The sequence below is a fragment of the Zophobas morio genome, unplaced genomic scaffold (assembly GCF_036711695.1).
Source record: "Zophobas morio isolate AGI-343-1 ecotype UQ-CSIRO unplaced genomic scaffold, CSIRO_AGI_Zmor_V1 ptg000030l, whole genome shotgun sequence".
Taxonomy (NCBI): Eukaryota; Metazoa; Arthropoda; class Insecta; order Coleoptera; family Tenebrionidae; genus Zophobas; species Zophobas morio.
In genome coordinates, this window is record NW_026972135.1 from 16,077,521 (window position 1) to 16,091,186 (window position 13,666).

At 34.3% G+C, this 13,666-nt stretch overlaps 1 protein-coding gene across 2 annotated transcripts; it reads left to right on the forward strand.

The window, feature by feature from the left end:
• Positions 1-5,639: 5,639 nt before the first annotated feature.
• LOC135138253 (cytochrome P450 4C1-like) lies at positions 5,640-8,363 on the forward strand. 2 transcript variants are annotated; one of them, XM_064068184.1, is made up of 10 exons: positions 5,640-5,874; positions 5,924-6,115; positions 6,166-6,351; positions 6,398-6,464; positions 6,514-6,640; positions 6,694-6,736; positions 6,789-6,970; positions 7,026-7,194; positions 7,450-7,629; positions 8,152-8,363. In XM_064068184.1, the coding sequence occupies exons 1-10, from the start codon at positions 5,694-5,696 to the stop codon at positions 8,325-8,327; spliced, it is 1,503 nt and encodes a 500-aa protein (XP_063924254.1). In that variant the 5' UTR covers positions 5,640-5,693; the 3' UTR covers positions 8,328-8,363. The 2 variants fall into 2 exon arrangements, with proteins under 2 accessions (XP_063924254.1, XP_063924255.1); XM_064068185.1 differs by lacking the exon at positions 8,152-8,363 and adding an exon at positions 7,721-7,783.
• Positions 8,364-13,666: the final 5,303 nt, after the last annotated feature.

A 13,666-nucleotide genomic window follows, 5' to 3' on the forward strand; every position in this document is an offset into this window, starting at 1 on the left:
TTAAATCAAAATTTTCGCGCTGAAATTAATTAACAGCGGCGCGAAATCACATTTGAATAATTTGAATTTGAAAAAAAATTCAATCAAAAAAATAAATTGTTAAACATAGGCAACCAGGTGCACGGTAACGCTAGCAGAATAGTTGGACAGTTAGTAGCGCTAGGGGAATTTTAGTTAGAGGGTTTGTTGGTTGGTTGGTTGGTAGACAGAAGGCGGCATGTCGAAAGCGTGATTCATTCTCTTTCTGTTCGGTGTAGTGGGTGCATGGTGAATGTGAACACGTGTTAAGAGCTAGTTTAAATTAGTTGGTTTGGTAGTTAATAAAAGGGACGAAGTCTTTGTTAACGACAATCAATGTTAACGCCGTCGGCGCTCAGTTGTTCCCAACCCGCGCAGCTAATTCTTGCGGCTTTTAATCAAAAAAACATGCGATCTTTCAACGCGGAACGCGTGCTGTAAATTTGTTTTATTGTTTGTAAATTCACCAATCAAGTTAGTTTTTCTTAATCGTCAGCTAGTGTTAACACAATTTAACAATCAGGATTATTTAAATAAACCACTTGATAGAAGATTTCATGAAATTCACTTAGTCAGGAAAACACCTTTGTTGTTTAATTACGAATAGGTTTCTGGATGCATATGCGTAAGTGTTACATTATAACACTTCTTAATTCTTCACACAAGATAGCTAATAGTTCATTTACGACAGTTAAACAAAATTCATACCGCGAACTGGCGGGGGATTAAGATAATTTCTTCCTTTCGTTATTATCATCGTTATCATGATTACTTCATCGAGGCTTGCCCTCAAAACGCTACAGATTGATTACTTCATCCAGGCATGTCCTCACAACGGTACAGAAAACGTGGCAGAAGCGAAGTGTGGTTCCTAGTAGAGCTGGCGAGATTTATCGTGTCACCTGTACAAGTCCACAGGTTTGGATAGATTCAGGGACGGCTGCCGATGTTGTAACGGGACTGCGGGTCTGGCGACCGTAATGGCCTAGTTTCGCACAGCATGTTCGTAATGGAGGTGTGCGTGCTGATAGACTTTGCGTTAGATAGAATCACCATCCAGGGGGGAGAACAGCCCTGACTAGTAGCCCCAAACTCCGCTTGTGCTAGAACGCCCCAGGGATACTTTTGTTGTGCTCCTGTTAACTGCCGTAACTTTAAATTTGGCGCCACACGCCCGTAATAACTTGTGTATTTGCATTGTTATTATTCAAATACTTGCATTGATATACAGGATTTTGCGCTTGTTCGTTTGTCAATTCGCGAGTGGCTTTTCTTTCATATTTTTAAGGTGTTTGAAATGTAATATGTTCGTGAATATACGATAAGAGGTTTTTGGGGCTGAGGAGTGAATCCTCGCAGCTTCTTTCCTCCTGAGAGGGTTGACATGTTATCTCCTCCGAAACAATTTTGTCTATTATTTCTTGCGCTCTCAACTCACACGCAGTATATGCTCACTTGTATGAAAGAACGCCCTCCCCCCATGTTAAAAAAAACACACAACGTAGGTTTCCTTTTTGTGAGACGATCACAGACAAGGCCAAACTTTGATTTTTTTAATTTTTCGCAGGCCTTTCAAACTTTTTCAAGGTCACTTTAAAGGCGGGAAGTTTGGGTTGTCACAAAGTGCTACAAAATGAATTACTGCATTAATAAAATAGAAGAAACAAAAATACAAATCTCTAATTTTAGAGGAGAATTTACACAAATATTTGAAAAGGTGGTGGCATTAGTCGATGAACCAAAGAACAACCGAAAAACCAAAGAAGAAAATTCATGGTTAAAAAATTATTTTATGAAATCATAGATATCAAATCAATAGTTGGCCAAATAACAACTCGTTTTGAAAAATTAAAATTCTTAGATTTTATTGAGTTACGTAAACTAAGAAATGTAATGATTTTAAAAAACAGTTTCCTCAATCATTAATTACTTCTCTGAGAGTACAATTCCTATTTATTTGATAAACGAATTGACTGTTTTATATTAGTACCTCTGATTTTAAAGACAAATAATTGCTAGAAATTTTTTCTTACCTACAAGACAACGAAATTTCGGAAGCAATGCCTGAAGTGTACAATTATGTTGTTTAATAATTGATGTACCATATAGTACTGCTTCCGTAGAACGTACTTTTTCAATACTTAAGCGAATAAAAACTTATGCGACTGTGATCACTGGCAGTGTTATCAGTTGAGCAAGATTATTTAAAAGGTTTAAAAAGTAGTCTCAGTTTTTATGATAAGGTTTTCGAAAATTTTTGTAAACAGAACAGACGAATTGAAAGAGAATCGAAAAATTTAGCCTTGGCTGTGATCGTCTTACAAAATCGAACGACTAAGTTGTGCAGGTTGAAGACCTCTTAGTTCTCAGCTACAAAAAACTTGCCTAACTTTGAATGAATAAAATTAAACGTTCTGAATCAATGCAAATATTTGAATATCACAAATTTAATAAAAACAAAGAAAAAAATCTGAACTAAAGTATCTGGATGCATATACACAAGTTATTGCGGATGTGTGGCGGCAAATTTAAAATTATAGCAGTCAATAAGAGAACAAAATTTTAATAAAACCTTATGCAGCTCAGCCACAGCGGCACCAGAGCGCCTCTTCGTGAGGGAGCACACGGGTCGCTATAAGAACTATATTAATTTCATTCTAGAGCACAGCAAAATTACCCATAGGTGGTGTTGTAGCATGAGCGGAGTTTGGGGCGCCTGGTTGTGGCTGTTCTCCCACCACAACGGTGATTTTGCACATGCCCCCCTCTATCTAAGGAAGAAACGTTCCGCGCTAACAGGCCATTACGGTCGCAAACTCGTGCTTGGAAATCTCGGCTATATATATAAGCCGCGACCGTCACGCCATTCCAACTGCTCCCCTGACTTCTATTAAAGATCTGCGTCTTTTGTGCAGATGACGCCATAAATCCCGCCAGCTCGACAAAGGAACCGAGCACTCCGGTTCTGTTCACTTTCTATGACTCTGATATTAAACTACAAATGAACAAGTGTCAAAGTTTGAAAAAAAAGCAATAAACAACATTTAAATTAGCCATACACTCTCGTGAAATTTTAAACAGCAAAGAATTTTTATCTGAAATTAAGATTGGACATCAGGCAATTCATATGGTGGAAACATTAATCAACAAAATCTTTACGTTCAATTTAAATTATATAGCAAAGAAAAGTAGTAAGGTTAAATAAAATTGTGAGATAGAGAAAAATCGCAGGAGGTGAAAAATTGCATATCTAACAAAATTACACGAGATTAATATTTTATTACTAATTATTACTTAAAACAATTAGCTTTGAGAGTTTATATCGTGGACTGTCCCCACCTTATCCCAAACAAACACATGATAAATAAATACAAAATGCATCCCTCGTAGTGAGAATTACGTCTCGGTGGTGTAATTTTACACGTCGCGAGAAATATGTCTCGATGATGTGATTTCCCACGTCGTGAGAATTTCATGTCGGTGATGTCCGGATGATGACTGCCTAAGGAGAAAAATTTAATCCCCCCGTCCCTCAGTCCACGATATTATGAATTCTACCAAACTTTCCACGGTCTTTTTCCCAGAGTGGAACAACGTTAATTAAGAAGTATTATAATGTAACAAGTATAAGCGCCCAGAAACCTTATTGATAACTTGATAAACAAAGAATCAGTCCTGACTAAGTGAATCTCATGAAATCTCCTAGCAAGTGCTTTATCTGAACAATCTTATGACTGTTAAATTGTGTTAGAACTAGTAACGATTAAAATCCTAACATGAACTGTGAATTTACAAACAATAAGTCAAATTTACACCACGTGTTAGCGTCGTTCGAAAATTCGCCTATTTCCGATTAGAAAAAACAGCAATAATTAGTTTACGCTTGTCTTCAACATCATCGACCGACATCGCCACCAATTCACCAATTCTACATCCTCCAGAACCTGGCTTGACCAGACCTGATCGACATTTTTGCTTTGTACAGTGTGAAGAAAGAAAATATGAAATTAGCCATTGATCGAGTGGACCCTATTTCGCTAGCTTATGTTCAGAAAATAAATAAATAATAGTTTAAAAAACTAAAAAAACACGCTTTTATTGCTAATCGAACTAAAAACTAGAAAATAATTTTTAATGACAGAGTTTAATATTACAGTAGTAGAAGATCAAACAATCAATCATAATAAATCACCTCAAATTAAAATTATAATAAAGTTTAAGTTATTAACAGAATAATTCAATACAGAGTAAAAAGCGTGGGGTGCTTGATATTTTAAATATTACAATCATTCTATTGGCAACTATCTATGAGAGGATAGTTATGAACCGCAGTAAAATGCACCCCACGCTTTTTACTCTGAATTGAATTATTCTGTTAGTAACTTAAATTTTATTATAATTTTAATTTGAGGTGATTTATTATGATTGATTGTTTGATCTTCTACTACTGTAATATTAAACTCTGTCATTAAAAATTATTTTCTAGTTTTTAGTTCGATTAGCAATAAAAGCGTGTTTTTTTAGTTTTTTAAACTATTATTTATTTTTCATTTTTTAGTCTGCGACAAATTCATAAATTGGGGAATTAATTACTTATTTAGATTTTTCTAGAAAGAACCACTCAGTGGTCTCCGTATGATCGATCAACGGGAATTAGTTCGAAATCAATCGCCCTCACGGACCAACGGGACACAATTCATCATTGTGGTTAGTTTTACCCCCCAAATAGTTAATTTTCCTCCATGTTTGTATTTCTGAATCAAAATTTGTTATCTTTATTTAAGTTGGTGAGAATTCATGATTAGATATGTTTTAATTATAATTAATTCCTTCTTTACCGACTGTAAAACCAAAGCTATGCAGATATTGTCCTTGAAACAGAAATAATCGGTATAGATCGGTATAATCGACACGGAGAGAGATAACCGTGGTATATACTGACACAATTAAGATGCGATCAGCCATTTTTGCACACGTTTAGTTAATTAAAAGTCCGTTCTTGTTTTTTTCATTTAATATCCGTTATTTGTATTTTAATCAAGACTATAATTACAACGAAGAGTAAACCAGATACTACAGGCATGCGCAGATCGCGCGCTAGCTTTATCTCTTTTACTCCACTACACAGGATCCATAAAAGAATTTATAAATCCTGGCGGTCCTAATAAGGATAATGGGAAACTGTTATCAAATTATTGCATTGTCATCGATCCTTGAGACGTGTGCAAAGTTTCAAGATGATCAGACTTTTAGAAACCGATGAAAATTAAGCTCAAAGATTCCGTTACATACATACATAGATACATACAACCCAAGCTAATAAAAGCGTGATAAAAAATAAGGTTCTGCAGTAAACATAAAGTTTATTCACAAAAATAAAAAAAATAAAGAATCCAAATATTTTTAATGGAAAATCAATAATTATATTTTTCATCTTTGTTTGGATACGTTTTAATAATGAATTTATTTTCAACATTTCGTTGCACCCGTTGACATTGAACCAGCTTGATTAAGTATTCTGAGCATATTATTAATAAAATTAAATAAAGTAATGCAACGAGTTTACAAAAAATAAAAGAATAACTATAAATTCACGAACCTTATTGATCCACTACGTTTCAAGTTGTGATGTTGTGCCCTAGTGATCATTCTTATACATATAGTGACTTAAAGCAATGAACACAAAAAATATAACATCGCTGTACGCTGTTACTTTGGTCGTAATTTGTTTATGCATTTTATGTTTCAAATATCTGTGGAGCAGGCGATATCTATATTACTATGCGTCGCAGTTTGAAGGTCCGTTCGCCTGGCCCTTGATAGGAAGTGTTCACTTATTTTGGGAGGGTCATAAAGGTTCTTGTCCATTTATTTTTCAGCGTTATATTATTCTGAATATTTGCAGGTTTCCACAAAAAAATGACTGAAATTTTTTCTTCACAGGCGTCAATTTTTAAATTTTGGTTGGGCCAAGATTTGCTCATTGTTACTTCCAAACCTTCGGATATTGAAATTTTGTCGAACAGTTGTTTAGAGAAAGGCAAATTTTACAATTTGGGTAAAAATATCGTCCGTGAAGGTTTATTGAATGAACCAGGTAGGCATTTACTTTATGAAGAGTGAAAATTGTATGTCTTTTTATTTAAGTAAGCAAATGGAAAGTTAACCGAAAAATAATCAATCCAACATTTAATTCAGCAGTTCTTAATTCATTTGTTGATGTGTTTTGTGCGCATTCTAAAGAGCTTGTACAGACACTGGAAAGTAATTGCGATGGAAATCCCTTTGATTTTCTCATGAAAATATTTCATTGTTCATTAAATATATCAATAGGTAAGAACAAAATCGGTGTTTTTTTTTAATAAGGCAGGAATTGTAGAAACACTTTGTGACATTAAACCAAGCTTAATACAAGATAAAGACCAATTTATTGAAAAAATTCTGAGGTAAGCAGTCCGTCAAACCAGTATGTAAATTTATTTGGCGTATTTGTAGAATGGAGGAAATCATGACAATTCGTGTCTTTAGTATATGGCTTCATCCCGATTACATTTTCAAATATACTTTATTAGGAAGAGAATTTGAGAAACTTACCGAGGAAACATTCGAATTTATAAACAAGGTATACGCTTTAAAATGTGATAAAATAATTGTAAATGAAAAAGAAAATTTTAGATAACAAATACAAAAAAAGCCAATTTTCGCAACCAAAACACAAGTACAAAAAGTCCTACAAAATATGTTCTAAAACTAACATTTATGTATTTTAGTTGGTGATTTGAAAAGAAAACAATTTCTCAATCACTTATTTTCTGTCGCGGAAAAAGAAAGTGCCCTTACGGAACATGTGATAAGTGAAGAAACGCAGACAATTCTTGTCACTGCAAGTGAAACAGCGGCGATTACAATTAGCATGATTCTCTTAGTTTTGTCACTACGTCGTGATATTCTAGTAACTTTTGATTCTTCGTGGTAAATACACTTTTCATATATTGTTACCTTTTTAGGAAAAAGTCAATGATGAGCTTGATTCAATTTTTGATTCTGTTGAGAGAAATGCAACTTTAGAAGATATGAATAGAATGGTGTATTTAGAGTGTGTTATCAATGAAACTATGAGGTTATTTCCAACTGTACCGATTGTTTTACGAACAGTTACGGAAAATGTAAAGTTAGGTGAGTACGCAATTAAAGCATTACATAGATCTTCTTAGTGAACCGATTATTTTGAAATTTCTCTACTCATTTTCTCCAAGATATTAGTGACGAATTATAAAAGGAAATTAGAATACTAATAATAAGACCAAACAACTGCAGGGACATAACATTACACACAATCTTAAAAATATAAAAAAGATTATTAAATAATACACTGAAAGTAACAATATTGTTTTTGTAAAGACGTTAGACATTTTTATTTATTTATTGCAGACACCTATGTTGTCCCAAAGGGCAGTTTTGTACTTATTCCAATATGTAACATTCACTTAAAACCCGATATATGGAAGGATCCGATGACATTTAACCCAGACAGGTTCCTTTATCAAAAAGAAGCAACTAGACATCGATGTGCTTTTATTCCATTTAGTTACGGATTCAGAAATTGCATAGGTGAGTTATTGTATCTTCGAACCACATTTCCTTCATTTTAATACTGAGGTACGTAACAGTGTGGCCTAAAAGATCTTTTAAACTTTGACAGTCATGTCGGGCGAGCAACATAATTTGTAATGGAATTGTCCCTTGGAAAGGATTTAGCATGTCGGTGATTAATCCACATTGATAATATGTCACAACATATTTTTTTACAAAATAAGTGTGAAGTTGAGCATATTTATTTTTCAATTAAATAATAGTTTGGCAGATTTATCTGATAGCATTTACATATATTTTAAAAATCAACTTCAATCATAAAATACGGCTATAAAATTAGTCATTAACGACTGTTTATTAAATAGAATGAAAAGAATGGTATGTGGTTTTTAAGTTTTATTTATTATTATTATTATTTTATTTTGAGCTTGTTATTCTTTTTGAAATGTTTGCACTAACGGTTTCTTGTTGAAATATAATTAAAGTTAGATAAATAAGTACTTTTTTGTTATTTAAAGTTAATATGTGGTTTTCTTTCAGGATTTAAATATGGCTTAATGTCAATGAAAATTATTCTCTCTACGTTACTGCGATCTTATAATTTTGAAGCTGTAGATTATAAATCTACAAACGATATTAAGTTACTGTACAGCATAGTGTCAAAACCTGCGAACGGATTCAAGTTCAGAATATCAAAACTAGACTGTAAAAAATAATTAACAATAAATGCAACGATGTTTTTTTTAGCATAATCTAAACACTGTTCATGAATGAACTAATTAGAATAAATTTTCAAGTAAAAACAAGCTCTATAATGTGAAGGTCGATCTCTATTTCTTTTGTTTTTTAATGACATGAATAATTTTACAGTGATTAGACGGGTTTGGAAAAAGGTTTTTTCTACCGCGCACGTTTTTTGATTTTCTGATAGAGCTATTAAAGCACCCAAATGACGTCAAAGCAGCTCGTTTATAGCGGAAAGGGGTTCTGAAATAGATCTGGTGTAATTTAGATCGGTAAGATTTGTAGCCATGACGAGAAATGTCAGCTGAATATCAGTGGCAAATGTCAAATTAAAATTTCCAGTATTTCGGGAGGCGTAAGGACTCCACTAACTTCTTCACAAGACATTTTAACTTACAAAAACTCGAATTGATTCGAATTACAGTTGTTGTTGTGAAAATTCGAACTTCAAATATTTCGTGGTTAGTGTACGACCAATCCATCACCAACCACGACAAAATTTCCCAGATTAAAAAAAAAAAAAACGCAAATTTCAATTAAATTTTGCGAAAAAATAGTGTAAATAATTTGTTTATAAGGCCATTATGGCACTCATCCTTTATATAACTGGTGGCTTCGCCGCTCGTTCTATAAACTTGGATTCGTGCCTCAATATTTGCCTTATTAAACTCGTTCTTTAATATACTATTCTTAAACACCAGTATTTATAATGTCGATCAGAGGAACCGTAAATTCATTATATTCTATATTGCCACTTCATGTAAATTTAAAACTACAGATAAGAAACATTTCAGAAAAGTCTTTGATAGAATACCAAAATAAAAGAAATAAGAACTGATAACAAAGAATTCATCACGCGAATTAATAAATGGTACCAAATATAAAAAAAAAACTGTATGTATTTATTGGCCATATAAAACTAAAACTTTAAAGAGATTGAATTTAAAAATCAACATAATGAAGACACAAGACACAACATCATACATCCCAATTAATGTAAAAATTGATTCAAATATTGGAATGGAGTTATTATTGACGAGCAAAAATGAGAGGAATTAGAAATGAAAGCACAAGTAGAATCAGTTACAAATTATATCTTACGCACTACAGGATATTAAAGAAAATATTTACCGTGTTTAGTCGGCGACTGGAGCCCCGTCGACTGATCGTTGTTGTCTTAGCAATAAGATATTAGACCAAAATAACGTTGCTAATAATTTGAAATATCCATTCCCTTTTTGTACTTTCATTCAATCTTAAAGTTACGGTAACAGGTTATGGTCCCTGATTAAAAGCTGGCTACTATCCTCTATTCTCTTAAACTTTGATTTCGTTTTTAAGTGTTGTACATACATTAGTTTGTGAAAAGCGCACTCGCACTCCTGTATTATCTCGGGAAATGTATGATACTTGGAAACGGATGCAGGCTGCGATGATAAAACATAAGACATGGAGATACGCGAGTGGTGCGAAAATGAAATTGGTGATGAGCCAAAACAACAAATTGACCGAATTGTCAATTTATTTACAATGTTTTGACAATTTTCGATGTGCAGTCGAGTAGAGCCTAGTTTATAGACGATTTTTCAAGATGGACGAAAGTAAGATTATTGAAAAACAATTATTGCGTAAAAAGCATACATATTACAAGGATACAAGAAATGGGAAATTAGAACCATGCGGGATAAAGGGAATATTCGCAGCATCCAGGTTATCGCGTTTGGATACCCAGTTTGTACGAAATCGTTGTTTCACGTGATATCAGATTTACAAACATGAATAAACGAAGGTGAAACATTTTTTGTAGCAATAGAAGTAGTTACTGAGAATCAGGATGTAATCAGCGAAGATGCAAAAGATAGCGACGTTATGCATCAAGAAGATCCAGGTTCAGGAATTCACGGCATCGTTAATGCAAACTTAAGAAAGAATCGACGCCGCCGGTATAGAAGATCGAGCAGAAACTCTGGTTCCAAGATAAGATAATGATTTCGAAACAGAATTCGCTTCTATGGGTGAAATCTGATCGAATCATCCACTGAATGGATCCAATCAATACCAGTGTAAAACAAAGTTTTTGTCTGTCTAACTGAACAAGATAATCTCAAAAACTACGGTACTGATCTTCATGCGGTTTTCAACAATAGATACTTAATGCTACCGGTGCTAAGCCGGGCCGGGTTGATAGTGCTGAATAATAATGATATTATTAATGTACATTGGCTAACAGGTAAAACCCAATTACCTTACAAGCCAACTGAATAACGCGGTTGATATAGTGTGATGAATCAAGTTTAACATACTACAGCTAAAAAGAATACAATAGATCCTAAAAGGATATAACTTTGACTCATACAGGATCAGTAAAAATTAATTTTAATCTTCGTGACGTGATCCAAAATATGTCTATCTCCTCTTTAAATGTTGAATATTTTTTTAATATGCGATGTATTGTGGAGAACAGTAATACTGTTACGACTGACGGGTCAATAATAACTCGAATTACACTGCTAGTTAGTAGTGTTATAGTTATAACAGTGATAACTTCGCAACTTAAATGCATTCGCTCATTTCACTCTTGACTGAATTATGAATGGATCATTCGCGACGGTGGCCTCTATTTAAATCCATATTTCGGCGATCCAGATCTTTCTCGAATTGGGTATTCGCGACTTCCGCTTCCAGGCTTTTCGAGCGCCGCTTCGAGACTTCTTCTGCCGATGAGTCAGACTACATACGAGAAACAACGCGTACGTACTAGTTAGAAGACACATAGGCGTCGTACCGGGGCGGCGTATGGGCTTATTTCGTAACAATACGTTTGTATTCGCTGTTTCAACTGTAAGGAGAAAGGGCCGAGTAGTCGGAAAAGGGTTTACTTGACAACCATGAAACTTTTTTCCTGCTACTAGTCTGAGACCTGGTTTATAGAAACCGAAGTTAAAGTTAATTCGCGATTAACTTTTAATTGAGGTTCGTTGCTAGGCGACGTGCAGGTTTTAACCAATCACGAGCTCCCATTCCACATTTTAATCCAGTGTTAAATTAATCGAGGATTAAATATTTAACCCGCGTTTCTATAAACCGGCCCTGAGCCTTGTAAACTTATTACTTGCTTTTTGTTTGCAATTGGATCTGAAAATCAAAGACAGAAAGTTATGAAGAGAAATTAGCAGTAATAGTAAAGTGTGTAAAATCTGGAAGGCCCTTGATAGCTTAAGTCAGGCAATGAAACAGAAGATTCGATGAAAAATTTAGAAATATAAATATGACTCCATTGATTCTTGCGTACCAATAGGTCGAGCGGTTTTCCCAGTCGTTGCAAGTTGCTGATCTTATTCTATTCTTATCAACAGGTTTTTGACCGTTATGGTTTTGTTGTATCTTTTAGTTTTCTTCTATTATACTACCGGACAAGATCAACCCAAATTTTGTATTTTGACCCATGACGCCATTGTTTGTTTTTTGGTATTATGGTTGGTATTGAGCCCGATTTTTGGAATACTGGATCCGCTATGATGTGGTTCTGCCACACCTAAAGATATGCTTCACAATCTTCTTCCGGTAGAGACTGCGTAATTTTTGGAAATACCAACAGTTCCGTTGTTAGTGTAAAAGAACTCGGAAATCTTAGAGCGTACTTTACTGCAACTTTAGAGGACGTTTTATTCGGTGTTGCGCCACCAAGCTCAGTAACATTGCCTTGAACGTGTTCTCTTACAAAGCGACAAAAGTGCTTCTGTAATGAGTGATGCGATTCTGGCTCAGATTGCTGTCCGTATTCTTACTAACGCGGTGACGAAAAGTACTTGTTTGTTTTAATTCCAACATGCTTCTGAATTTTCTTTGCTGTATTCTCTTTAGCGTCTGGAAATTGTTAGTTTGCGAAATTTAATTGTTGATTGATATTCGGGTGGCTTCTTTGTTCGATGTCTAAGTAATAATGTATGATGTTTTCTTTCGCATAAGTAACATGTTGCTGTGCTGAAGTATTGTTTTGCATCGTAATTCAGTTGTTCATGTTTTGTGAATCTGCATCCGTCTTCTGGCGATTCGACTTGGAATTCAGAACATTCATGTACTGAATGGCAAATAAGTTGGAAAGTTTTTTATAAAACTGAGTATTTTCTTTTTTTGCGTTAATTATTTAGAAATAGAAATCTTGTTTCAGGATCAGGATTATTTTCAGTTCATACAGCCTGTTTGTTTATGTGTTCCATTTTTGAGACATTATTCTGCTGAGTCTTGGCCCTCATGTTTCGATGTGAATATCTAGGTTGTTTAATGCTTCCAGACATGTTTCTGTTGCGTCATGTAACTTCTTTAGTCTCTCTGCTGGTTCTTCTTGTATTTTTGACTGATCCAAAATTTTGTCTGGTTACTTGTTTACGATGAGTCTTGTGTTGCTAAATCTTGTGTCCAGCAGCTTCCGTGCTGTTTCGTAATTGATTTCAATTGTCTAGAGGTGCTGGATGATTCGGGGTTGATCTTTGAAGTACGTCTTAAGACACTGAATCTTTTCAATTTTGGAGAGCGATGTGTTGCTGTCGAGGACTTTCTTGAATAAGTTGTCGAAAGTGGATAAGTATTTGTAATTTTTGGGAAAAATTGAACTTTAATTTGGGTTAGTTGGACTCATGTTGATGGGCTGACGGTGACTGCATTTTTCAACCACAGCCTCATATTGCTCTTCAGCTTTCTTTCTGTCTCTCTCTCATCTCGTCGGTAAAATTTCTTCTAAATCACTTTCATAGATCATCTTGATTTTGACAAAAATTCAAACCTGGCTATACTACCCAAGCAGCAGACTGTCGTCTAATTCACGCCAATTTTTGGTCATAACTCGTCGGCTACGTAATTCGCCCAAAAAATCACGTGATAATGACGAGATTTTTATGACTTACTTCTGACGTCAATTAATGACGTCAAAGGGCCGTCTTTCCTTCGTCATTTTTTATAGATTATATGATCAATTAAATGTGGGTCGTCGTATTCTTTAAAAAGTGGCCTTCATAATGCTTAATTATATTTAGAGCAAAAAATACAACGGCTTTATTAGAAATACATCAAAGACAAGTTTTTTCATTCTAATAATTTCTAATAAAATAATTATTTCTGAAAACTTATTTACTCTGGAAGTGTTATTTTGTAAATACCTGCTTGGCAAATTATAAATAGAACATCTGGGGTTGAGCGTATAATAATGAAAAGACCCTACGACACAAACAAAGTCATAAAAATTCTTTGTCCATTGTCCCTAAAACGGGACAAGGTTTTGAAGAATTCCTTCGTCGAATTTTGATTTTATAAA

Excerpts from the sequence above, each read along its gene's own strand:
- LOC135138253 (XM_064068184.1), top strand. The coding sequence starts at position 5,694 with ATGAACACAAAAAATATAACATCGCTGTACGCTGTTACTTTGGTCGTA. Across the intron at positions 6,116-6,165 it reads AGGTTTATTGAATGAACCAG|TAAGCAAATGGAAAGTTAAC; the intron begins GTAGGCATTTAC and ends TTTTTATTTAAG. Across the intron at positions 7,630-8,151 it reads CGGATTCAGAAATTGCATAG|GATTTAAATATGGCTTAATG; the intron begins GTGAGTTATTGT and ends GTTTTCTTTCAG.